Source organism: Miniopterus natalensis, chromosome X, assembly GCF_054644295.1.
Source record: "Miniopterus natalensis isolate mMinNat1 chromosome X, mMinNat1.hap1, whole genome shotgun sequence".
NCBI lineage: Eukaryota > Metazoa > Chordata > Mammalia > Chiroptera > Miniopteridae > Miniopterus > Miniopterus natalensis.
Genome location: NC_142103.1, coordinates 58,598,305 through 58,626,203, shown reverse-complemented (window position 1 = coordinate 58,626,203; position 27,899 = coordinate 58,598,305). Strand labels below are relative to the sequence as shown.

The window sequence follows — 27,899 nt, the reverse complement described above, 5'->3', positions numbered from 1 at the left end:
AGGCGTGTTTGGAGGCGTGGCCATAGGGACAGTGACCAATGGCAGAGAGGGCCATGAGTAGGGGGCGGGCAACCAGAGGCTTAAATGAACAGAGCAGCGGCCTCTGGAGGCTGAGGATCCGCTACCTGTTGGGCGGTTGGAGCTGTTAGTCGGAACTGTAGCGGGTACTTTTGCTGCCACCAAACTTAGGTTCTCGCCAGTCGCTAAACACCATGGAAGATTTGCAGCTTGAGTATCAGCGGATGGAACGACGCCACCTCCGCGAGAAAAAAGACCTGCAGGACCGCATCCAGGCCATGAAGAGTGCGGTCCCTAAGAGCGACAAGAAGAAAAGAAAGCAGTTGCTCCTTGATGTGGCCCGCCTTGAGGCCGAACTGGAGCAGAAGCATCAGCTGGATCTGGAGAAGTTCACAGAGCTTTTCCCTGCTGACAGCAACCTCGATTCCATCACTGAGGGTCTGGCCAAGATGGATCTTGAGAACCAGCCTCCTTGCCTCTCCAGAGCCCAGAAAAGGCGCGAAAGAAGGGCGGCGCTCCAGAGAGAGCGCCAGAAGATGGCGGCCGACGCCGAGGTAGGGTACCTGGCCAACTATCGTCGCGACGAGGAGGAGAAGCTAGCCGTCATCCTGGAGGCCAAGAATCTGGAGATGAAGGATATCCCGGCCGACAGCCACTGCATGTACCGCGCCATCCAAGACCAGCTGTCGTTCTCCGTGACCGTGGAGAGCCTTCGGGGCCACACAGCCAACTACATGCGAAAGCACGTCGACGACTTCCTGCCCTTCTTCAGCGACCCCGAAACCGGTGATGCCTACACCCGCGACGGCTTCTTCAACTACTGCGACAACATCGTGCACTGCGCGTCGTGGGGAGGCCAACTCGAGCTGAGGGCCCTTTCGCATGTCCTGCAGTCCCCCATCGAAGTGATCCAGACCGAGTCGCCTGTCCTCGTCATCGGGGAGGAGTACACCAAGAAGCCGCTTACCCTCGTCTACAGGCGCTACACCTCCAGCTTCGGGGAGCACTACAACTCAGTGAAGCCGCTGGAAGCCGGCGCCCGGGGGGGCGTCGCCCCGCGGTTCTTCTAGGCCTTTTTTGTCGCCGTCGCTGGCCGCCGCTGCCGCTGCTGTTGCCGCCGGACCCCGAGCCAAAGCCGCCGCCGGGTCTCCTCAGTAGGCTCTACTTTTTCCTTTGCCCTTCTCTGGTTTTCTTTTCTTCGTTTTACTCAAAATTTAACAACCTTTCGCCCCGCTTTGCCACCTCTCTTTCCGTCTTTGCTTCCTTCACGGGGTGGGGGACGGGGACTTGGTACAGGGAAGGTAACTGTATTGCACCACTTGAGGGGGAGTCAGTTTGAAAAGTTCCAACCACATCTTGCCCTTAAGGGCTTTTGCCTCCCTGGCCGATGAGAATTGGTTATGTTACAAATAATTTGGGGATTAAAATGGAAACTTGGTTTGATGGCGTTCTTAACTTGGGAAAAAATCAGTTTAGCTCAGAATCTTCAGATTGTCCATGAATATATTGGATTAGTTAGATAAACTTGGCTTTTATGTACTCAAAATGCTTTCTGAATGTCTTTTGCCTAGTTCTTTGGGGGAAAAATGTATCGTGGGCTGTTTGAGGTTACTTTTTTTTTTTTTTTCCAAACTACTGTACACGTTGAAATAATTAATGACCTACTTCTTGTCTCCAACTGTAAGTTCCAATAATATCGAGATGCTTCTGGTTCCCTACATATGGTATTACCATTCATGACTGAATTTTGGCCTTGTCTCCTTTGAGAACACATCTATGAATTTCTGGAGAGGCTTCCTCCTGGGTGTTTCTGTCATACTCTATGTGTATCACCGTAACATTTGTTGTCTCTCTCCCTCACCTAGTTAGATCCTTTGGAGCCAAGACTGTGCATATTTATATCCCAGTAGCTAATACAGTGTCTGGCTCATAATTGGTCCTCAATAAATATTTAGTTGCATCAAATGTCTCCTTATTGCTTATGGCACATCAAGTCTACACTCTTCTAGCTGACTGTACATCCTCCCTAAGGTGGGCCAGCCTACTGATTCAGTCTTGCTTCTTTTTACTTTTTAGCACAAGTCTGTTACGTGTCCATTTCCTCTTTTGTTTTTCAGTAGGTCTTTTATTTCCCCCTTTTGTAGTATAGTTTAGTGATTAAGATCACAGGCTCTGGAAACTAGATTAAATGAAGTTGCATTCAAATCCCAGTATAAGAGAAAACTATTGGGCCAATTACTTTAACCTCTCTGAGCCACAATTTCTCATATGTAAAACAAGGGTATATATAACAACACCTATTTCCTATGGCAGTTGTTGAGAAAATGCATGTAAAGTACTTAGCATAGTCTCCTGGCAGGAAGTGAGTACTCAGAGATGATTTGGTATTATTATTATGCAACATTATTCATTTAACATTGAGCCCCTACCTAACAGGTGTCAAGTGCTGTGCTGAGGTAAACAAAGACATATAAGACACTCTCCTTGGCCTCAATATCTCAATCTAGTGAGACAACTGTGACTAAAGAAAACCGTAGTCCAATACTAGCATAGGGAGACAAATAAAGTGCTGTAACAGCTAAGAGTAGCACACCTCACCTGCAGGCAAAAGATAGGAAATGCTTCCTGGAGGAAGTGATCCTTGAGTCAGATCCTAAGTAATTAATAGAAATTTGCCAGGCAGACAAGGGAGAGATGGACATTCCAAGCAGAAGGCACGTCCCATGTTAATGCATGAAAGCCTAAGAGAATGTGATAGGTTTGGAGAACTAGGAGAGTCTCCTAAAGTAGAGGTTAGGATCTACGAAAGAGGGGGCAGGGAGGATGTTAGATCAGAAAGGATCTCCTAAGTCAGGTATGGAGTTTGACCTTTAAGAGAATGACCCCGCAGTGCCAGTTATTCCCTTCATTCTTACCCAATCACTATTTGATTATTTGTTTATCTGTCTCTTTTGTTGAACTATGGGCCCCTTAAGGGCTCAAACCCTCTGTCTTGTTCTTTGAATTCTCAGGGCCTAGCATTCAGGTAGCACACAATGAATGTGGAAAGAAGGAAGGGACTTCTGCAAAGCCACTCAGCTACTCAGTAGCAGAGGTAGGACTCAAATCCAGGTCTCCAGAGTATTTTTAAGTGCTGTACCACATTCCTCAGAGTTGGATATAGAAGTAGGAATTGAAATCTTTCATTTAATGCAAGCTTCATTGTATTGGAGTTTTTCCTTTCATGGCTTAATGTAAGTTCTTGACACTAGCAGGCAAGTTCAAATATCAATACTACTTAGTAAAGAGAGTTTCAGCACTTAAGGATTAAGTAATTATTCCATAAAAAATTTTGGCAAATTACACTGTACACAATTTGATTTCATCTAGTGTTATTGCTGGTATTACAGGTATAAATGTCAGTAGAATATTACTTGCTCAAGAAAAACAGCACTAGACCCTCTAAAGCTGACCAAAGAAGGTCTAAACTGCCAACCAAGCGCCTCAATTCAGACAGTCAGGAAAAGGTCTACTTTAACATTTCTTTCATGAACGTCACAATTATCCAAGATAATAAATATGTATTAAGATCCATACAAGACAAAAGAACATCCGTCATCTCTACCAGTGAGTCACATAAGGAAATACTTAAAAGGTCATCTCATTTCCATGGTTGTGCATAGATGATTTAAAATGCTTTAGACTATTCTGAACTCTAGTTTCTCCCCGTCCCAACTCACTCTATATACTGTTGCCCAGTTAGTCTTCTTTAGCTGTGTGACCTTGGGCAAGTAACTTCTCAGGGTCTCAGTTTCCTCAACTGCTAAATGAGGGGGCTGTGCCAGATTAGTGCTTTTTACACTGTTATTTAGAACCCTTGAGTCCCTCAGACACCCAACGTTGGTGTCATGGGTGCCGTGGCACCCACAGTTATCCAAGGCTAGGGAAAAGATGGGCTGAGTTGGCAAAGCAGGCTTCTGTGTATCCACTTCCAACACTGCAGCCCTTTTAGAAATTATGACCGATCTAAAACTTGATTTGGAAATTCTGCTACTACAAAAAGTTTAAGTACCATTATGCTTACATGATTTCTGAGGGCCCTTCCAGTTCCCCTAAACTAAGATTTTATAAAAATCTTCCATACACAACAGGGATTTAATGTGATAAAGTGTTCACAAATAGAAACACAATAAAAAACTAATTTATATTACTTTTTTTACTTTTTAATCTTGGTATCATCTCAAAATAAGATACAATGGAATGCTTATAATAATTCAAATATATAATATGCACTCTGAAAGTAACTGGCAACTCCCATAAAGACTGTCATTTCGGAAGCCATAGAAAAGATGGCTTACAAAGTTCAGGACCAAATTCAAATTCTGAATATTTTTTTCTCTTAGACAACAATAAAGATATGCCTTAATCCAAGCAAGTGCACAGGAACAAAATTTCTTTAATTTCACAATTACTGAGTTTTCAAGTCTCCTCCACAAGTGCTAGCTTACTTCTTTGTATCCCTGGCCAAGGCTGACCCTAAAGGTTGTTTACTAGAGTCATTAGAAGTGCCAAACAAATCAAATACTAGGTAATTTGCCAGAGTCTCCCTTCCCCCTCAGCTTGTAAAGTGAGGAGTTGCAAGGGGGAGGTTTATTAGAATCACCTGGGAGGCTTTTTTCAACCTACATTTGTGTTCCACTCTGCTCTCCCTCTTGCAAAGCATTGTTTTAGCTAAGGGCTTCATTCTGCCCCACATAAAAGGCCCTATCTTTTTAAATCCAGCTCAGTTTAAGATTGAGTAAAAACAATTGAATTTAGAAGACACTGGCTTTGTCACAACTGGTTGGGCAAGTCACTTAACTTTCTGGTGTCAGTTTTTTCCTCTGATTTTTGAGGTCTCCTTCCAACTTTGAAATTCTGTGACAGCATATCATGTCTTAGAAGCTGTCTGAATTCCTAGCATAGAATGACTTGTCATTTCTTAGTTTTCCAACAGCCTGTGCAATGTGACACATCCCCTAGTTATATACTGTCCTATATTGCCCTCTAGTTGTTTTTACATGAAAATTTTTTTCGCAACTACATTTAGTTTAAAAGCTTATTTTCCAGGCCAGCCAAGGTGCATTCTCCTTAACTTAAATCCCCTAGGACAACTTGGGGTGTGTCCTAAGGTAATCAGTATATATTTATATTGATTTGTTCAAAGCAGTGACATCCCCAAATTATATTTTTACATCAGCACTGCCCAGAAATATAATGTAAGCCACAAATGTGAGCCCAATATGTAAATTTAAGTTTTCTAGTAGGCACATGAAAAAAGTGAAGACACACGTGAAATTAATTTTAATATATTTCACCCAATATATACAAAATGACAGCATTTCAACAACGTAGTCAGTGTAAAAATTATTGAGATATCGTATTTCTTGTTTAGTAATAATTTTTCAAACTCCGGGTGTCTGTTTTACATTTATAGCACATCTCAATTCAAAATAGCCACATTCAAGGACTCGATAGCCCCATGTGGCTAGTACCTACGTATTGAACAGCACGAGTTCTGCATAATTGGGCTGCTTTCCAAGCCCATCACTTATTTTTCTATTCATATAACGACACTGAGCACTTAATAACACTGGGCTAGCCAAAGGGTTGCAAAAATTAATCAGACTAATTCTGGTAAGGGATATAGATTTGTGGATGCACATAACTGTGCTTCGCTGGGGGAGGGCGGTGTCACGGAAAGTTTCACACAAAACTTTCGAAAGAAGCGTGTGGAGAGGAGTGACGTGGAGGGGAAGTGGGCGGGAGAGGATTAGGTGGGAGGATTCCCGGGGCTCCAGTTGTGGCTGGACACAAGCCTGAGTGGGGCGCCACTGTCACTTCGCCCAGACCTGCAGGCCAAGTGTGCGGCGCGGCGACTGGAGCCCAGGCTGCCGCGGCCCCTCGCTGGGAGGGGTAAGGCGCACATCGAGCCGCGGCCCGCTCGGTATTCAGCCTCGCCATAACCGGGTCTCCGGGCCCACGGAATTCCTAGCCCATCGTCGGCGACGAGGAGTAAGCCGTAAAACAGCGCCGAGGGTTTTGCTCGTGCGCTTGTTTTTCACCGAGGCCTACTTGTAAGGGCAACCTGGTCAAATGAGTCAGTGGAAACGGTTGCCAGGGCCGACAAAAAGCAGCTCCAGGAGCTTCTCACGTGCTTCGGTAACAATGGTGCGACTGAACCAAGGCAGCGCCCCTTCCGGTTTCGTAGGTTCTCGCAGAGCTCTGTACCTACGTTGCCTTTAACCCCGGAAGTGAGGTCCTCCGTGTTCCTCCTTCCCTCAAGATGGCAGCCGCCGAAGAAGACGAGCAGCTGCTGCCGCGGCTCCCCGAGCTGTTCGATATCAGCAAGCAGCTTCTGGACGAAGTGGAAGTAGCGGCTGAGCCCACCGGTTCCCGGGTAGTTCAAGAGAAGGTGTTGAAAGGACTACAGCTTCTTAAGCAGGCTGCTGAAATGTTATCGCAGCTCGACTTGTTCAGGTACGGGGCTCGGGGGATAGCTGACTGCGTAGGTAATAATGGTTACCAAGGGTGGAGCCATTGAGTTTGGGTGGAGGAGACTAAGACTAGGGACCTTTCATGCCTACCTCCCACCGTGATCTCGAGTATGTTGTTTACATTCTCCACCTTTCTTCCGAGTAGTCAATATCCCACGACTCTTGTTACCTAGTATCGGCTGTTGGCGGAGTCATTGGGTATGAGCCCCCAGCCACTTTGATTGGAAAAAAAAAAACAACTCGCCGCTGCACCGCTTGCCTCCTCCCTTTGCCTCATCCCCCACCCCAGGAAGGAAGGGCCACAATTTCAATGCCTAGCCAGGCTTCACAGCCTCCTCTTTGCACTTTCCAGCCAAAATGAAGATTTGGAAGAGATTGCTTCCACCGATCTGAAGTACCTGATGGTGCCAGCATTTCAAGGAGCGCTCACCGTGAAACAAGTCAACCCCAGCAAGCGCCTAGATCATTTGCAGTGGGCTCGGGAACACTTTTTAAACTACTTAACTCAGTGCCAACACTATCATGTGGCAGAGTTTGAATTGCCCAAAACGAAGAACAACTCAGCTGAAAATAACACTGCTACTTCCTCCATGGCCCATCCTAGCCTCGTTGCTATGGCATCTCAAAGACAGGCTAAAATAGAGAGGTAGGTCAGTAATTATTTGAAAACTGCCCAATGGCAAGTGCTGTTGGGGAGGGTGCATGGTTTTTTTTGGGGGGGGGGGGGAGATGGACAATGGTGTATGTCACTCTCTTCGTGTTTTATTGCGCATAGGCCCTGGTTCGAGCAAACTCACTACTGAGTTTTTCAAGAACCCTCTACCTTTGTTGAGATGATCATACCAAACCATTAGACTCCTTATGGTTGCCAGCAGCAGCAGTGTAGTTTGGCAGAGTGTCTCCCAATCTCTCCCACATTGCAGTATGGCAATATTTATGGTACAGTGGGGTAAATATCTCTGAAGGGCACAGTATCTTGTAGCTGTAGTCCATTTCCAATCCATTGATTGAGATGCTCTGTTCTAACAATACTGGACCAGGTGTGCAACATCCGGAACTAATCTTAGTACCGGCGCAGCTTCATCCTGTGACCTGGAACAAGTTGCTTGCTCTCAGTTTAGTTTCTAAAAAGCATTCAGAGTGCTCACAATGTCTAGGAACTGTGCTAGTCACTGGGGGTACAAACTGAGCATGTGTGTTTCTGTGAGTATGGGTGGTGTCTGCCTCAGAGGAACATACAGTCTGGTGAGGAAATGAGGCATATAAACGGTATCAATATAAAATGATGTTGATAGAAAGATGTACAAGGTACTGTGAGAGCAGACAGGAGGAGCACCTAACCAAAGAGAGAACAGGAGAGAGGAGAAGGCTCCCTGGAAGAGGTGACTCCTGTGATGAATAGGAATATTATCTAGAAAAAGAGGAAAGGAGAGCATTAGGTAGCAGAGATAGCATTAGTAAGCTACAGGTGCATTAAAGAGCTGTGCTGGGGTGGGGATATGTGGGTTGGGAATAACTATAAGCAATTAGGTGATGTTAGAATACAGAGGGGGTGATGGGGAGGGGGAAGGAATGATGCTGAAGAATGATGTAGCATTCAGTCCTAGGGGAACTTAGGGTGTGAGAAAGGTGAAGGAACAACCTCATTGCTAAGAATGTGGGGAACGGGTTTGAATCCCAGCTCCACCATTCGCTTACTCACTTTGGGTATGTTGCTTAACCCCTCGGTGCCTTAATTTCCCCAGCTTTAAAATTGGATAACAGGCCCTTTCTCATACATAAAAGAGCACTTACACAGTGCCTGATGCAGTAAGCACCCAAAGTCAGCTACTGTTACATCTTTGTAGCGAGTACAGGTTGTGAAGTCAGAGACCTGGGTTTGAGACCCAGCTTTACTTATAAGCTGTTGGACTTTGGGTAACTTATTTAACCTATCTGGGCCTCAGGTTTCCTCATATGTGAAATCTAAGTAATAGCAATATCTTTGTCATAGGGTTCAGAAGTATAAGGTGAAGCACATAACACTGCTAGCACAGTATCTGGCATATAGTAAATATTCTGTAAATGTTCCTTACAGGTAGTCCATGTTAAAGAGCTTAGACTTTGGTTGATGATTGGGATCTACTGTTTTTTCTTTTCTTTTTTAAGAGGAGCATAGCCATATTTGCACTTTAACCAGTATATTCTGGTAGCAGTTAGGAAGCAATGTGAGGGAGAAGAGTAGATCCCATTAGTTCACAGAGGTGATAAGGCCTCACTATGGCAGTGTAATGGCAAAAGGGATGGGAAGTATATTTATTTAGGGGGTTGAATGTACAGAAAACCTGGTTACTAGTCCGTTGAGGGAGATGGGGTAGAAGAAAGCAGCAAGGAGGATATCCCCATTCCTGACTTAGGTAGATGGCTGTGGAACTCATTAAGATGGACAATAGAGGAGGAAGAATAGATCAGAGGATAGGGGGAGAGTGAATTTGGTATTGAGACATGTTGCATTTAAATTGCCTAGGAGACATCCAAGTAGAGGTATCTGGTAGCATGAAACTCAGGAGAGACAAGATCTAGAAAGCTGAAAATTGATTGATTCATTTGACAAATATTTATTGACCCTTTCCTGTGTGCCAGGAACTGTTCTAGGTAATGGAGAACCAGACAAAGTCTAGGACCTCACGGAGCTTTTATTTTGGTGAGGAGACAGTAAGCTATTAAATAATAATGTAATTTCAGGTGGTGAGGACTATAAAGAATAATAAATTATGGTTAGGGACTAGTGAGAGAGTAAATGATTTTTGAGGAAATGGGATAGACTTACAGGAAGTGGAATTCAGCATCATGTCCTTTGTAAGAAGGTGAAGGCAACCCACTGGCATATAATAGGTAGTTTAAACAATGAATTTGGTATCTAAAGAATTATACCAAAAAAAAAAAAAAAGACTGCATATGTTATAGAATAACAAACAGCGTTGTGGAGAAAGACCAGGGAGTGCTCACATCTGGTTGGAGGGATGGGGAAGGTTTCAGAAGGTAATAGCATTTGAGATGAGCCTTAAAGGATGGTTAAAAATAGAGATTACAGAACTTCCTGAATGTAAAAGTAACACTCATTGTAGAAAGTTGGGAAAAAAGAGGAATATTTTTTAAATTAAAATAATCTTTAATCCTAGCACTCAGAGATGACCTTTATTAACTTTATGATGTATTTCCTTCCAGATATGTAGTTATTTTAGTTAATAAATTTGGAATAATACTGTAAATATAGTTTTTTTAAAATCTTTTTGTAACCTAACATTGCAAGCATCTCCCTGTGTCTTTTGAAACCATGGTATTTAATGGTTACATAATATTTCATCCCATAGTTATATACCATAAGTATTTAAACATTTTATTGTCAAATACTTAGACTATTTATGGTTTGGGTTTTTGTTTGTTTTTGCTATTCTAAATAATGTTAAGAACAAATATCTTTTAAAAAATTTTTGTTTTCCATCACCATTTATCCCCTCTATGCCCTCTTTTCTTCCACCCCTCTACTCCCCACTCCCCCACCTCTACACCCCCCTCCCCTGCCATCACCACACTGTTGTCCATGTCCTTGAGTTCTCTTTTTTTTTTCTTTTTTGCTCAAACGAACATCTTTAACTGCATCTGTCACGGTTTCCTTAGGATAGATTTCTAGAATATTTTAAGACTCTCGATGGTAACAACGTGTTGCTTTCCACAATAACAAATTGCAGAGTGTGTCCCACTGCACTGGTCTTGGATGTTAACACTTAGAAAGTCCAACTGGGCAAACAAAAGTATCTCATTGTTTTGATTTGCATTTCTTTGGCTAGAAAGCTTGATCTTTGAGCATTTTCTTTACATGCCTGACAAACGAGGTATCACTAGACCAGACCTCTCCTAACCTTCAGACTCACACTTCCAACACCCTATATCAATGATTTTCAACCTTTTTCAATTCATGGCACATGTAAACTAATTGCTAAAATACTGCGACACATCAAAAATATTTTTTGCCTATCTGACAAAAAAATAGGTCTAATTTTGATTAAATCACACCAGGTAACTATTTTTGTGTTGGCTGTTGTCATCTTTTTATTTGACAATCTAAGGGAAAAGGGGTCAGTGCCCCTGACTAGTCAGGTATTGCATGTTTTAAAAATTCTTGCTGCACACCAGTTGAAAATCTGCCCTACATGGATGTTTCGGAGACATCTCAAACTTAACATACCCTAAATTGAACCCTTGGCTTTTAAACTAGCAAATATCTCCCATACCCAAGACTTCACCATCTTAGTAGGTTTATCACTGTTCACCAGGTGTTTAAGCCAGAAACCTAGAAGTTAGCTTCAGTTCCTCCCTTCTGAATCTCCACATCCAGTCCATCAGCAAGGCCTGCCAATTCTAGCTACAAAATGTATCTTATGTCTGTCTTTTTCTCTCCATCTCCATTATCATACCTTAGTCTAGGCCACCAGCATCTCTCACCTGAAATAGCCGAAAGACTAACTACAAGGCCCTGCATGATCTGGCACCTGCCTCTCTCCAGTCTTGTGTATCACATTCCCTTTGCTCATTAGACCAGCCACAGTAGCCTTTTAGTTCTTTTTTGTTGTTATTAATCCTCACATAAGGAAATTTTTTCCATTGCTTTTCAGATAGAGTGGGAGGGAGGAAAGGAGGGGGCAAGAGAGAGAGAGAGAAACATTGATGTGAGAGAGACACTTCGACTGGTTGCCTCCCGCATGTGCCCCACCAAGGGGCAGGGAGCAAACCCACAACCCAGGTACGTGCCCTTGACTGGGAATCGAACTTGTGACCCTTCAGTGTACAGGCGGACGCTCTAACCACTGAGCAACACTAGCCAGAATTGCTTTTAGTTCTTTGAACAGACTCAGCTCCTTCCTTCTACAGAGTTTTTGTGCATGTTATCTTTGCATGGAATGCTCTTCATTGACCTTTCTCCCCTGCTAGAATGTATACTCCATGAGGTCAGGAGCCATTTCTCTCTTGTTCATTGTGGTATGCCTAGCACAGGGCCTGGCATATAGAAGATGCTCAAGAAATATTTATTGTTGACAAGCAGGAGGAACAACATGAGCAAAATCCCAAGGCAGTTTGAGATATGTACAGGGAATGGAGAGTAGTCTGGTTTGGCAGAAGCTCAGAGGTCTGCATAAGGAAGTGATGCGTATAGAATATTGAAAGGGAAGAGAGGCAGAAAGAAAAGTTAACATGTTAAAATAGTACTTCAACTGGGAAGAATAAAAATGAAGTTACAGCTATCAGATACATTATTTTTACAAGAAGCATTTCTGTGAATAGAAAAATAATTGTTCATCTCCTTATTTACTTTTTGTAAGTCCTCCCTCCCCTACCCCCACAACTTTGCATACTGAGGCCATCACACATAAAATACCTCTCTCAAAAGCTGTTTCTTTTTTACTCTAATTCCCATCTTTGAGGAGTAAGTGTAAGTCTGGTTGATTGACTGCACCTCCATTCTTTTGAAAGAAATCGGAGGGTAGGAGCTAGGTGAGCAATGAGTCTAATTTTAGATTTACTGAATTTAGTTTCTAAAGTGACAACTGGATAGCCATCTCCATAGACAGGTGGAAATGTGTAACTAAAACTTGTGAGACAGTTTTGTGACTAGTGCTAAAAATTCAGGTGCTTTGGTGGGTTTGTATAGTTTGCCAAGGAATAATGTGTAGAGAGAAAAAAGCCGAGGATAAAACCTTGGGGGCAAGTTAAGGGAGAAGAAAGAGAAATGAAAGAGCAACCAAAGGTAAAAGACTCAACAAGGTACAGATAGAAGTACTTGCAGAAGCCTGGGGAAGAGAGCAAAAGTCATGTCCTCCTTGAAGCTTCTCCTTACCTGTCGCCCCCCCCCCCCCATACTGTAGCACTTAGTTTATGGTACTTACAATAACTGTATATTATTGTCTAGACATGAGATTCCTAAAGGTCAGAGACCATGACTAATTGCATCTTTAGTATCCCAATTGTATCACTGTATTCTTGGTGCCCAATAATTGGATTATAGTAGGTGCTTGAGTTGTATTTGGGAGGGACAGAGTGGTCACCCGGAGGATGGAAGCAATGTGGTATGCAGAAAAGGCTTGGACTTAGGAGTCAGACAAACCTGGGGTCACCAATTTCTTAATTGGTGGAACATCATCTAGCTCCTAGACTCAGCATTCTTATCAGCTAATAATATTTGTATTATATTGCTGCTTACAAAGCACTTTCATGTATGTTGTTCCATTTGATCTCTTAACAACCCCACGAAGCAAATATCCCCATTTTAGAGATAAGGAAATTGGCTTGTCCAAGTTATATAGCTAGTGAGTACAGGCTAGGATTTGAACTCAGGTCTTCAAATTCCCAGGTTTGGTGCCATTTCCACTATAGCATAGAACAAAAAGAGATAAAACATGGATGGGGGAAGGTGTTTATAGGATAGGAGGAGGACACCAGTAGAGTGAAAAATTATAACTGCTAATGACAGGGAAGATAATTGATAGAGTGAGGCCTGGAAGAATGTGGGTGGGGGCAGGATCTGTAGCAAAAGTGGAATGGTAAAAGAGATAGCCTTGGTTCCTAAAGACAGCATTAGCCCCTTATGGACAATAGGAAAAGAGGAAAGGTGAAGCTACAGAGATTTTAAGGTAAAGAGGGAAGTTGAATTGCTGGCGGTCTGGCGGAATGGGATCAACAAAAGATGAACAAAAGGATAGCTGAACAAGAGTAACCACTCACCCAGAGTTTAATAATGTGAATTTGTAGTTGACTCACATGACACAAATTTGTAATTCATTAGCTCTCTTCAGCAGCTTGGGAAACTGGAAAAGGGAATGGTGAAAGTTGTCCAGACTCAGAAGAGTGACAGGCACTGGGGTTCCTAGGGTGATGAGGGAGTGTTTTCATGTAATGGCCCAGCATGGGAAATAGAGAACAGTGATAGGAATCTAGGACAGTGGTTTTAAATCTGTGCCTTGGAGCCCTAAGAATCCCTCCTTTGATTTAACCATGGTGGATTTTATCTGTTTATTACTTATTGGAGTTCCAAATAAGCTCTCATAAGAAGGAAGGGTTCTTTTGCTAAGACAAAAAGGTTTTAAAAACACTGGCCTGAAAGAATAGGAGTTGAGCTGTGGGCAGTGTGACTCAGTGGTTAGTATATTGGCCCACACACTGTGAAGCGTCACAGGTTCGATTCCCGGTCAAGGGCACATACCTGAGTTGCAGGTTCGATCCCTGACCTCTGTCAGGGCCCATGCGGGAGACAACCAATTCATATGTCTCTTTCACATTGATGTTTTTCTCTCTCTCTCCTCCCCTTCCCTCCTTACCTCCCTACCTCCCTTCCACTCTGTCTAAAATCAATGAAAAAATGTCCTCTGGTGAGGATTAACCAAGAAAAAACAAAACAAACGGGATTTGAGGACTAGAAGTCCCGAGGATGACAAGGAGCTGTCATAGGAGCAAGGAAGAAGAAAAGAAGGAAAGACCAGAGAGTGCAATGAGATCACATGCATGCACGGTCTCAGCTGGAGACTGGAAAGGAAGCACACAAATTGTATTCAGAAGACCAGGACACTAACCCAGAATTTTCCCAGGATTATGTACATTCTAAGGCCCTACTATGTTTTTTTTCCTGACTTAGGTACATCCAGGAAAGATGGTTGGGGTAGAAGTAGGACTGGAGTTAAATGTTTTCAAGTGATAGCTGTAATAACATTCATGAACCAGGAATTGACCTTTGTAGTATTTTACTCACAAGGCTGCCTATGACGATGCTGTGACAATTATTAGTAACATTACATAAAGTGTCCACTTGTTGAGTAAATGGAGCAGAAGAGCCTAAAAGTTTTTGTAATAATGTTTCCAGAGCAGTGGTTCTTGATTTGTCCTGGGTCCAGGTCCTCATTAATAATTTGAAAACACTACAAAATCTCTTGGTGGGGAAAAGAAAAGTGCCTATCTGTAGGATTCGACATAAAATTTTAGGGAGTTCAGGGACCAATGCCCCCCCCCCCAAAAAAAGGTTAAGGACTGCAAATTTGGGTGAACACCTCCAGAGGAGCATCTGATTCTAGAGGACTAGAGTGGGGTTTCAGATATGGATATTTCGGGATACTTCTCTTGGAAACCATGGAGTTCTTCCTCCACTCCTCTTTTTTCCTCAAGCCCTTAACATTCAATAAATCAGCAAGTCCTGTTTTATATGTTAAATACATCCATATCTCACTCACCTGGATTTTGGCAATGTCCTCTTAGTTGATTTCCCTGCTTCCACCTTTGCCTCCCAGTTCCCATGGTCTAGAGTCCACATACACAGCCAGAGGAGTCCATATAAAAAAGTTTTTATGTCACTCTATTCCTGTCATGTAGTCTATCCAAAAGCCTTCAGTGACTTTTCCATCTCACTCAAAATACAGCATTTGATATACTGGGTCTTATTCCCTACAGGGCTCTACAGATTACGTCCCTGGCTATCAGACCTCATTTCCTGTCATTCTTCACTTCACACCAGCCACACTGGCCTCCTTGCTATTTCTCAAACATAGCAGGCCAGGCACTCTTCCACCCAGGACCTTTGGATTTGCTTTTCCCCCTTAGAACAAACACCCTTCCAGAAGTTTTGCCAACCTGAAGCTGCCTTTTGGGGATATTGATTTTAAGCTGTTTATTAAGAAGCAAGACTCAGAACCTTTGATTCCCCCCACCCACCCTTTCCTGTTCGAGAGATTCAGACACAGAAACCTGCTTCAGAAAGGAGATCCTATGATGCAGCCGTAGCCCTATTTGAATTAAGTGTGGTAAACAAGAGGGCTTCAGGAAGGCTCCTGTTAGCTAGATACCCCGTGTCCCATTATATCTAAGTTGCCTAGCAAGGATTTCCTTGTCATGCATATTCTGCTTTTCCTCAACTACCTGTAAATCACCCATTCTCACTTCCGAAATCTAATTCCCTGTCCCCCCCTCCTTTCTCCAGAAATGTCTTATATACCCAGTGTTCCCTCACTGTCTGGAATTTACACACTTAACGTGAGTTCCCCATGCGCATGTATTAAAACTTGATTTTCTCCAGTGAAACAAAAAGAACAGCCTTCCAGATATTGAAGTGGCTTGCTTCCCAACTTCTTTGAAGTCTTTGCTCGAATATCACTTCTTCAGAGAGGTCTCTCCTGATTACCTTTTATATAATAGCACTCCTACTTTCGTACCAGTGGTCTATCCACTTTACCTTGCTTTTTGCTTCTTCATAGCACTTATCACCACTTGACTCCTTATCTATTTCTTTTTGTCTGTCTTCTCCCACTAGAATGAAAGCTTCAGGAGAGCAAGGATTTGTATACACAGCTGTGTTTCCAGCACTGAGAACAGTGCCTGTCATACAATAGGTACTCAGTAATGAATGATAGATGAGATACTAGAATGCATCCTAAAAAAGGTAGGCGGGGCGGTTTATGAGACTTCGAACTATATTAAGATGCATCAGAAGATCTGAGAATGTTTTGCCAAGAAGAAAAAATAAGATCATTTTTTAGGCTGTATCTACTAGGAATTCTTACATCAGTGGCAGATAAATGACCCATAAGACTCTGATTCTTTGCAGCTGTAATTCCCAAATGGACATTGTGTAGTAGTAAGCACCCAACCTAGTAAAGGTTGATATAAAATTACTAGGGCACTCCATCTCTAAAGACAATGGGAGGAGTTGCTCAGATCAGATTGTGTCTATACTTTTCTGGCTTCAAATGTATTTCTCATCCCCTGCTAATCCCTTCCTTGCCTTGTAGTCTTGAGAGAACTGCCTCGGTGGCAAGTTCTAAAGTATAGAATCTATACTGTTGCCAAAGTGGAAACTGGCGTTCTCACTGCCTGGTCACTTGCAAAAGTAAAGTCTTACTATGCCCTTCTTTTGAAGGAATACCTCTTTATTTTTAAGTTCATGGGTAATACTTTTTTGTGGAACAGATACAAACAAAAGAAGGAAATGGAGCATAGGTTGTCTGAAATGAAATCTGCTGTGGAAAGTGGTGAAGCAGATGATGAGCGTGTTCGTGAGTATTACCTCCTTCACCTTCGAAGGTGGATTGGTATCAGCTTAGAAGAGATTGAGAGCATTGACCAGGAGATGAAGATCCTGAGAGGAAAAGACTCTTCAAAAGAGGTAAGGCTGGTTACTGCCTATATAGTTCAAAAAGCTGCTGTCAGAAATTTGAATGTTCTATAGGACAATAATCAAATTAAAATCCCTTTGAGTCTCCATAAAATCATTGTTCTTATTAAGATCTGTGGAAGAAGGCTGAAGGTTCACTAGGGTAGCTTTCTCTCTGGTTTACAGTAGTGTTCCCCAGTGCTTTCTAACCTGTAGCACAATTCTAGTCATTTGTAATTTTGTGACATGTCATGGGGGAGGGAGACTTCCCTGAAGTAAAAATTGGTTTTAACTATGAGAAGTGATGACTACTGAAGGAAGGCATACGGAAATAGGCTTTTAAAATCTGCTTGACTGCCCAGCCGGCGTGGCTCAGTGGTTGAGCATCAACCTATGACCCAGGAGGTCATGGTTCAATTCCCAGTCGGAGCACATGCCAGGGTTTCGGGCTCGATCCCCAGTAAGGAGCATGCAGGAGGCAGCTGATCAGTGACTCTTGCTCTCATCATTGATGTTTCTATCTCTCCCTCTCCCTTCCTCTCTCTCTGAAATCAATAAAAAAATATTTTAAAAATCTGCTTGACTATAATAAACAAAGGGGAGGAGGAATAGGATGCGAAGGGAGAAGAAAAGTAGAACTGGAGAGAGAGAATAGAGTAGAAAGAAGGTGATAAAACGAAGGACAAGGAATATATTTCGGCTGGGGGAGGAATCCCAATTTACATACACAGTGATGCACTCTCATGCCTTTAGATCCCCCAGTTATGAGATACAGCAAGACATCTCCGTGCACAAAATGTTGGGCATACTGGTGAAGAGACCTTTGGCTGTCGTTGAAGATCATGACCCTGTTTTGGAGCTGCTACTTCAAAAGATTAGGCTCTGCTGCCACTTTTTGGTTCTGATATAACAGGAATTGAGTTGAATTTATCAGCTGGTCACAGGCATTTATTAAAGTCCTCAGAGAAACATCCTCCTAATTTGATTTGTACTAATTAGTCCAGGAGCTTTTGCCTCAGGGTAATATCAACCTTGTTCCTCATGTTAAAAGATCTAAGAATGTACAATCAGTATTCTGAGGCCATAAGGCCCTTTGAGCATATCTAGAGTGATTTTTAAATAGTATGAGGCTGGACTGTTCTGGGTCCTCCCCTTCCCCCCATCTTTGCTGCTGTTTTTTCTTTTTTCATGCTCTCTCATTTGGTATTGAGATTGGCTCTTGGAGTGATGGAGCTTGAACCAAGTGAACAACTTTTCTTTGACCAGACTTTGTATCATTGTACACCTGGACAGCCAGGGTTCCTTGAAACATTTCTATACACCTACATATGAAAACTATTAACCCATTCTCCCCCCTTACATTTAGGGACATCCATTTCTAAAGTACCCTAGATGGTTCTTGACAGTTAATAACATAATTACAGTGTCATACTTGAACTTAAGAACTGAAGGCCAGGCTGAGGAAAGGGGCTTAAAATGTAGCTCAAGGGACGTTTAGATGGATCATAGAAGAAGCCTTTGGCATCTCCTTTGGAGGGGGACATTTTAAAGCCAAGCGATTTGTTACTTATGGTGAGATGATTCCTGGCAGAACTTTCCCTTTCTCTCTCTTCAGTAAGGTACTCGGGTGTCCTCAGGAGAGCTAAGCAACCTCCATCATTAATATTCTGCTGATATATATCAGAGATTAATATGTAGGGAGTAACTGAATTTTTAATTCAGGGCTTTTCAAGCACCTGAAAACCTAAGAGGCTGCATAGTGGGGTGGGCAAAAGGCAAGTACACTTCTGATAGTTAATTTTCTTTTCAGGCATCAACTTCTCGCTCATCTCATCAGTCCAGGCCTCCAATGAAACCCTTTATTCTCACTCGGGATGCAGCCCAAGCCAAGTAGGTAGTACTAAAAAGTGGGTTGCCTTTGTAAACCCCTTGCTTCTGTGGTTCATTTGCAGTGCATGGTGCCAGACAGAATGGACATTGTTAAAAGGTCATGGCTTTGCCTGGGAGGCTGTTCTTTATCAAAGAATATTATCAAAGGGATATTATCTCTTCTTATAATTTCTCTCTGTCTTAAGTAGACACTTCCCTCACAAACCTGAGCCTAAAAGGAGGCTCAAAAGGAAACCAATAAGAGTAATCCGTTAGTTAGTTAATTAATAAACAGAAAGCCAAGCTGGCGTGGCTCAGTAGTTGAGCATCAACCTATGATCCAGGTGATTGTGGTTTGATTCCTGGTCAGGGCACATGCCTGGATTTCGGGCTCAATCCCCAATAGGGGGCATGCAGGAGACAGCCAATCAGTGATGACTCTCATCATTGATGTTTCTGTCTCTCTCCCTCTCCCTTCCTCTCTCTGAAATCAATAAAGATATATGTAAAAAAATAAATAAAAAAGGTCTCCTTTAAAAAAAAAAAAAAAGAGCCTAGCTACAGTCTGAAAGATTATATTCACTTCTCTTTTCACTTTAAAATTGTTTCCCATTATTGCCTTCAGCTACAGTGCTCAAAAGGACATGTTTGCCTATGAGTTCTTGAGATGCTTTTCCATACGGTGGCAGGAGATTCTCCTTCCTCCATGTACCTTTTAGACCTACCAACTATAAATACCGTTTTCACAGTATCATCACTGCTCTGTGGGGCATTGGCCTCTGGGATTGCTTATTGGGAGATGATCCTGGGCTATTTATCTTTTCATGAAAGCTCTTAACTTTAATACCCCTTCTTGGATACCTCTTTTTACATATCTTCACAGGACTTTGCACAACTCAGAAGATGGCTGGTTAGTGGAGGGAGGATGAAACAGACACAGGCTTTTACACTAAACAGAAGAGGCTTTTAATAGTGCTATTTATGTTTAGTTTTCTAAATACATTGTGATTCTTGCAGAGTATTTGGAGCTGGTTATCCAAGTCTGGCATCTATGACAGTGAATGACTGGTATGATCAGCATCGGAAGCTGGGAGCTTTACCAGATCAGGGAATAGCCAAGACAACATCAGGTATGAAGGGATGGGAGAAAAGTAGTTACACTATGGTCCCTTATTCCCCAGCAATTAAATTCTGACCCAAGTATTGCTATCCTTTAGGAGCAGAAGTAATCTGGACAAAGATTCTGAGTAACAGAAAGACTAGGCAGTATTTTATTTCATTTATTATTAAAATAAATAGCAAATGATTCTGGGAGGATGGGGCCAGTGGACAGGTATGTTTTTTGAATCTCTCCAAATAGTATGGCATAAAAACAGACTGAGCAGCTAGATAGCAAAACCAGAAATCCCCGGGTAGCAGTTCCACTTCTGGTATTGGCAGAGCAGGTCAACACCTCCTACAGTTAACAATTACAAACTGGAGAAACTATAATAAAACAACTACCTGAAGGCACTGGAGAGCAATCGAAAGCAAACATAGAATGGAGGTCAGTCAACACTTACAAGAAAGGAATGGTACTTGGAACTTCTTGAGGGCAGGGATTTTGACTTGCTGTATTCTTGATGCCCAAGTTGGTAATTAGATCATAGTAGATACTTGGAGGTGTCTTTGGGAGGGAAAGGTGGAAATGGGTGGTCATTAGAAAGATGGAAGCATTATGGTATTAGGAGGAAAAGCACAGACAGAGCTGGGGTAACCAATTACTCCTATCACTTGATAAGATATCATCTAGCCCCTCTGAGCCTATTTCCTTATCTCATGTAGTATCTCATTTGATCTTAATAACTCCATGAAGCATACATTTTTAACCTCATTTTAGTATGAGGAAATGGTGTCTGAGAACTGACTTATGCAAAGTCATCATAGCTAAAAAGTGGCTAAGCTAGGATTTTAATTCTGGTCTTAATATTCCAAGTCCCATGTTCCAATGCTGTTTCAGATATAGCACAGAGAAAAGAAAAGTGGTCATTTGAAAGGCTTTTCTGTTTTTTTATGGCTTTTTACCCATGGGCAGGCTGCAGGTCTTGTGATGGGAGTAGGTAAAACTTGGATAGAAACTTGCAGTCTTATTGGTTGTGCAGTGAGAGAACTGAGATCAGGGTGACTATAGCAACTGAAAAGTGAGAAGAATATCCCAGAAAGAAGAGAACCACATATAAACCTGCCCACATCTCTGGCTGACTCAAGCTCCACATGCACAGGATAGATTCCAAGCATCCTAAGGAGGGCTAAAATAACTGACTGGAGAATACAGCTGCCGCAGAGGAAATAGATAGAATTTAGAATTTTCATTTTTAAATAAATTAACTGCCTGATAAAATGAAAAATCAGTACTCTTTTATAGAATGAAACAGAATTCAGAATCTGTAAAACATACCATTTACAAAGTCTGGGATTCAATCATAAACTACATATGAAAAATAAATCAGGAAAATGTGACTTATACTCAAGAGGAAAAGCAATCAATGGAGATCAACCCCAAGATGACTCTGATGTTGACATGAGCAGACAGAGACTTTAAAGCGACTTATTTCTGTGTTCAAGGGCAGAGGAGGAAATATGCTTGTAATGATTTAAAAGACGTCTCAGCAGAGAGGTAGAAACTACACAAAACTGGAACAAAAAATACAGTATCTGAACTTTAAAAATCATTGGGTGAACTTAAAAGATTTGCAGTGACAGAAGAAAGTGTCAGTTAACTTGAAAATAGATCAACACAAATTAGCCAATCTGAAAAACAAAAATGATTGGAAAAAACATAGCCTCAGTGACTTGTGGAAAAATATGTAAAGGTCTACCATACGTACAATTGGAATACCATACCAACAGGAGAGAGAGAGAAGGGACCAGAAAAAATACTTGAAAAAATGATGGCTGAAATTTTCTTCAAATCTGTGAAACACAAATATACAGATTCAGAAATAGCAGCAAGCCCCAAGCATATTAAATACAAAGAAACTCACACATAGGCACATCATAGTCAAACTGCTAAAAACCAAAGAAAAAGAGAAAGTCCTGAAAGCAGCCAGAAATAAAGTACACATTATATATAGCAGAATAATGATAGGGATTGTTGCTGACTTCCCGTTAGAAACAGTTGTGGTCTCACATCACTGTTTCTCTCCCTCTCCTTTCTCTCTCTAAACTAGTCTATTAAAAAAAAAAAAAATGAGCACAGAAGTGGTAATCATGTGGGTAAATACAAAGGGCTAGCTCCTCTCACTTCCAACTTTTAAAAACTACATATGGCTTCTTAAAGCAAAAATTATATTGTCCTATGGGGCTTATAATATATATAGATGTAATACATATGACAGCTATAGCAAAATGGACAGGGAATAAATGGAACTATTTTTTGTGAGATTGTTCTATTTTATGTGAAGCAGTGCATATTACCTACTAACAAATTACTCTAAAACTTAGCAACTTAAAATAATAAACATTTATTGTCTCACATAGTTTCTGAGGGTGAGGACTCCAGGAGCAACTTAACTGGGTGGTTCTTGATTGAGATCTCTTGAGGTTGCTGTCAGCTGGGCTGCAGTCTTCTGAAAGCTTCATTGAGTCTTCCAGCTCATTCACTCGTCCATGTGGCTATTGGCAAGAAGCCTTCCCATGTGGGTCTCTCCATAGGCTTGCTCACAACTTAAGAGCTTCCTTTCTTCAGTGAATGATCCAGGAGAGAACAACCAAAATAGAAGCCTCAGTATCTTTTTTTTAAAAGATTTTTAAAATTGATTTTTAGAGAGAGAAACATCAATGTGAGAGTGAAACATCAATTGGCAGCCTCTTACACACCCCCTACTCTGAGCCCACAACCCAGGTATATTCCCGAGGGGAATCGATTCAGCAACCATTTGGTCAGTGGGATGATGCCAACCAACTGAGCCACCTTGGCCAGGGTGAGAAGCCTCATTATCTTTTAAAACCTAATGTTGGAAGTTTCAAACCATGACTTCTGCCATATTCCATTAGCCACCAACCCCAATACAGTGTGGGAGAGGACTACATAAGAGCAGGAATATCTGGAGACTGGGATCAAGGTTAGAGATGATTATTGTATTCCTTAGAGCAGCGATTTTCAACTGGTGTGCCACAAGAATTTTTAAAACATGCATTACCTGACTATTTAGTCAGAGGCACTGACCTCTTCCCTGAGATTGTCAAATAAAAAAATGACAACAGCCGATACAATAGCCACCCCGTGCGAATGAATTGAAATTATACCTATTTTTGTCAGATCAGCAAAAATAACATTTTTTGGTGTGCCACAGAATTTTAATAATTAGTTTACGTGTGTCGTGAGATGAAAAATGTTGAAAATTGCTGCCTTAGAGCAACCCTTAAAAAATAATGCATCAAGAAAATGTGGAGACAAGCCTTAGACTGACAGAAAACATTTGTAAAAGACAGATGTGATAAAAGACTTTTACCCAAAATGTACAAAGAATTCTTAAAATGCAACAATAATGAAATGAACACCCCAATTTAAAAGTGGGCAGAATACCTGAACAGGCACCTCCCCAAAGAAGATATACATGGATAAATGAGCCTATGAAAAGATGCCCAATGTCATGTGTCATTAGGGAATTGCAAATTAAAACAACAGTGATACCACTACACCCCTATAAGGATGGCTGAAATCCAAAATACTGACAACACCAGATATTGGCAAGGATATGGAGCAACAGAGACTCTTCTTCACTGCTGGTGGAAATGCAAAATGGTACAGACACTTTGGAAGACAGTTTCTCAGCTTCTTACAAAACTAACCATAATCACACCATACGATCCAGAATTTGTGCTCCTTGATATTTATCCAAATGAGTTGAAAACAGGTCCACGCAAAAACCTGCCCACAACAGGCTATGGCAGCTTTACTGATAATTGCCAAAACTTGGAAAGCAACCAAGATGTCCTCAGTGGGACAATGGATAAACTGTTACATCCAAACAATGAAATAGTAGTATTCATTGCTAAAAAGAAATGAAAGAACCTTAAATGCATATTACCATGTGAAAAAAGCCAATCTGAAAAGGCTACGTATTATATGATTCCACCTATATGATATTCTGGAAAAGGCAAAACTGTGGAGATAGTAAAAGGGCCAGCAGTTGCCAGGGGCTAGAGGAGAAGGAGAGATGAAGATGTGGAGCACAGAGGATTTTTAGGACAGTGAAACTATTCCGTATGATACTATAATGGTGGATACATGTCATCATACATTTGTTCAAATCCATAGGATGTACAACGCCAAGAGTGAACCCTAATGTAACCTAGGAACTTTGGGTGGTGATGATAAGTGTAAGTTCATCTATTGTGACAAATGTATCACTCTGGTCAAGATGTTGATGGTGGGAGAGGCTGTTGCTGTGTGGAGGCAGGGGTATATGGGAACACTATGAACCTAAAACTGCTCTAAAAACTAAAGTCCTTTTAAAAAAAATAATGCAGAAGCAAAACTATAAAGTCAGTAGAGAAATTAAAAGGGAGAAGGCAAGAAAGAATGAACAGAGGAGCAAAAAACATGAAAAGAAACCCAATAGTAGAATGGTAGACCCCAGTCCAGCCATATCATTAATTATTTTAAATATAAATGCAATAAACTCTTTTCTTCTTTTTAATCCTCACCCAAGGATATGTTTTTCATTGATTCTAGAGAGAGGAACGGAGAGAGAGAGGGGGGAAGGGAAACATCGATGTGAAAGAGAAACATCAATTGGTTGCATTCTGTATGCATCCCATCTGAGGACTGAACCAGCAACCTGGGTATGTGCCCTGATCAGAAATCAAACCCACAACCCTTCAGTTCTCAGAACGATGCTCTAACCAACTGAGCTAGCCAGTGCCAACACAATAAACTTTCAAACTAGAAATCAGATTATTAGACAAATTAGAAATCAATTCTCAGACTCAAGTGCATGCTATCTGTAAGAGACGCATTTTAAGTATAAGGGCACAGATTGGTGGATAGTAAAAAGATTGAAAAAGATATATTGTGCTAACAGTAAGCATCAGAAAGCTGTAGTAACTACAGTAATATCAGATAAAGTAGACTTCAAGACAAAAGGTGTTACTGGATATAAAAAAGGAGATTTCATACTGATAAAAGAGACATGGAAGACATGGCAGTCATAAACATGTTTGTGCCTAATAACAAGCTTCAAATTACATGAAGAAAATTTTAACTGAATTAAATGAAGAAATAGACATATCTACAATCATAGTTGGAGATTTTAACACTTTTTGTAATTCATAGAATTACTAGACAGAAAATAAGGACACAGTATCTGGACAACACTAGCAGCCTCCTTACCTATTTGACATTTATAGAAAAATATCCAACAACTGCAAACTATACTTTTTTCCAAATGCACAATGATTCAATCACCAAGATAGGCCACTCTGGGCCATCTAATAAGTCCCAATAAATTTTCAAAGATTGAAATCACACTGAAAGTGTTCTTTGACTACAATGGAATAACAACACACTTCTCAATAACCCCAGGTCAAAGAAGAAATCACAAGGAAAATTAGAAAATATTTTTAACTGAAGACAATGAAAATATAATACCAACATTTGTGGGGTACAACTAAAGCAGTGTTGAGAGGGAAATGTCTAACTTTTAGTACTTATATTTGGAAAAAAAATAAAATCAATTACCTGAGGCCCTACTTTAAGAAGTTGAGGGAAATAAGAACAGAATAAGTCCAAAGTACATAGAGGAAAGGAAACAGTAAAAATGGACAATCTAGTGCTGTGGTGGTGATAGTGATGCACAAATGTTGAACATGTATAACCCCATGACCTGGCAATTTTACTCCTAGGTATATACCTAGGAGTGTGAGACTATATGTTCACAAAAGGCTTGCACAATAATGTTCATAGAAGCATTACTTGTAATACCCCAAACTGGACACTACTCAAATGGATATACATAAGAGAATGGGTAAATATATTTTGCTGTATTCATACACTGAAATCCTACTTAGCAAAAAGGTTAAACCAATGATAGTTCTTCAGCTATAAGCTACAAATACAGCTAAATTTTTAAACATAGTTATGAGTAAAGAAAGCCAGACACAAAAGATTATATACTATATGATTCCATTCATATAAGGTTCAAACAGGTGAAACTTGTATGGTGTTCACTCTTAGTGGGGATTCATGAATGGAATTGGACCTGAAGGGGACTCCTGAGGAGTTAGTAAAGTTTTGTATCTTGATCAGGGTACTGATTACATGGATATGTTCAGTTGAGAAAATCCATTGAACTATATACTATGTGTGTTTTTCTACATGCATGTTATACTTTAATAAAAACACAAATGAAAACTGACAGACTAATCATAGTAGAACTAGGTGACAGTGTATCCCCATGACCCTCTGACTAAACAGGTAAGGGAAATCACCCATAGCCACAAGATCAACAAGTGATTGGTATCTGTGTGGAAGAAAGCAGAAAGAGTTGACAGACCGTGTGAATCACCTGACAAACAGGAGAATTCCAAACAGCAAACAGGTATTCATTCACTAAAAAGTATGGCAGTCCAATTTAAGAACAACACAAATGGAAGTTGTATTGCCACCAATAAAAACCGGGTGAGCCCAGCCAGGCGTGGCTCAGTGGTTGAGCGTCGGCCTAGGATCCAGGAGATCATGGTTTGATTCCCGGTGAGGGCACATGCCCAGGTTGTGGGCTCGATCCCCAGTTGGGGGCGTGCAGGAGGCAGCCAATCAATGACTCTCTCATCATTGATGTTTCTATCTCTCTCTCTCTCTCTCTCTCTCTCTCTCTCCCCCCCCCTCTCTCCCTCCCCCTCCCTCCCCCTCTTCCTTCCTCTCTCTGAAATCAATAAAGATATATTCTTAAAAAAACAAAAAAACCTGGGTGAGCCTTGGCTGGTGTGACTCAATTGAAGCATCATCCCATGCACTGAAAAGTTGTGGATTTGAATCCCAGTCAGGGCTTCTATGGGAGGCAATTGATCAATGTTTCATTCTCACATTGATGTTTTCCTCTCTCTCTCCCTCTCCATTCCTCTCTCTCTAAAATTAATTTAAAAAGCATGTCATCGGGTGAAGATTATAGAAACAACAACTGGGTGAATCAAGGGACTCGTGGTCAGAAGGTCTGAAAGGGGTGGAGTAGTCTAGTCCTTAATGAACTCTTGAAAATGACCCACCAGATCTCCCTTCCAAGACAGGGTCCCACCCTGAGGAGAAATTGCTGAGAATAGAATTGAAATTGAGCAGAACAGGCACAATAAAGAAACGGAAGAAAGAGAAAGTCCAGATAAAAATGGAAGAAAGGACCAGAACTGGGAACTAATCAAGCAAGGCTTATTTCTTTAACAATAGAAAGGGAGCTTCTGTGAAGTTAGAAAAGCCACCTGAACCATACTTCTTTCTAAAAGTTCGGGACAACTTATCACACATCAGAATGAACAACAGGTTGTGGTGATGGTTGCACAGTTCTGAATATATGAAAAACCACTGAAATGTACACTTTAAATGGGTGAATTTTATTTTATGATACGAAATATATACCAATAAAGCTGTTAGAAAATAAACAAAATTGTCAAGACCAAAGTTCACACAAAATTACTATAAGGGAGAAAAAGAATCAAAAGCATTCCAAAAAAACAACAAATCTAAAATATACTGTTTAAAAATAAGTTGGAAGACATTAAGAAAATTATATAAGACATGGAAGAATGATATAAAAAAGGGTTAGAAAAACTCAGAAATGTGGTGACAACTTTAGGGAAAATAAGAAAGAATTATTTTAGAAATGAAGGCTAAACCAGAGGAAAGCAATAGAAAATGCCATACTAAGGTAAAAGGGGAAATGTTTTAAATGAAAATAAAAAGATTTGAGAAAAATTTACAAATTAAAGAAAGCAAGGAAGACCTAGCATATGGGTAATAGGATTACCTGAAGAAGAAAATCAAAGCAAGGAAAAAGAATAAATGCTAAAAACTAATATTAAGGAAACTTTCCTGAAACTAAAAAAAAAAACAACACAAGATTTGATTTGAAAAAGCATACTGTGTATCTGAGAATTCTGACCCAAAGTGACCAACAAATGCAATAAAAGTACTAGACTTGAAAGAAAAGGAAAAAATGCTGTGGACATTTCAGCAAAAAGAGCAGGTGGTTTATAAAGGAAATTAAATTAGATCACTCTCAAACTTTTTGACACCAACAATTTATGCCAGAAAATAATGGAGTAACAGATATTTAAGGTACTCAAGGGGAAAAAAT

At 41.1% G+C, this 27,899-nt stretch overlaps 2 protein-coding genes across 3 annotated transcripts in view; both read left to right on the top strand.

The window, feature by feature from the left end:
* Positions 1-212: 212 nt before the first annotated feature.
* On the top strand, positions 213-1,088 carry OTUD6A (OTU deubiquitinase 6A). The gene has a single exon (XM_016207381.2). It carries the CDS (start codon positions 213-215, stop codon positions 1,086-1,088), a length of 876 nt encoding a protein of 291 aa, XP_016062867.2.
* A 4,888-nt stretch (positions 1,089-5,976) lies between these two features.
* IGBP1 (immunoglobulin binding protein 1) overlaps positions 5,977-27,899 on the top strand; it is a 39,894-nt gene continuing 17,971 nt past the window's right edge. The window contains exons 1-5 of one of the 2 annotated variants that reach the window (XM_087829322.1): positions 5,977-6,516; positions 6,886-7,179; positions 16,518-16,713; positions 18,512-18,591; positions 19,588-19,700. In XM_087829322.1, the coding sequence (XP_087685448.1) occupies positions 6,323-6,516; positions 6,886-7,179; positions 16,518-16,713; positions 18,512-18,591; positions 19,588-19,700 (877 nt within the window). In that variant the 5' untranslated portion in view covers positions 5,977-6,322. The remainder of the gene's footprint in view (positions 6,517-6,885; positions 7,180-16,517; positions 16,714-18,511; positions 18,592-19,587; positions 19,701-27,899) is intronic. The other variant, XM_016207432.2, reaches the window with a different exon arrangement.

Bases quoted from the DNA above. Each gene is read 5' to 3' on its own strand.
- OTUD6A (XM_016207381.2), top strand. From the start codon at position 213: ATGGAAGATTTGCAGCTTGAGTATCAGCGGATGGAACGACGCCACCTC.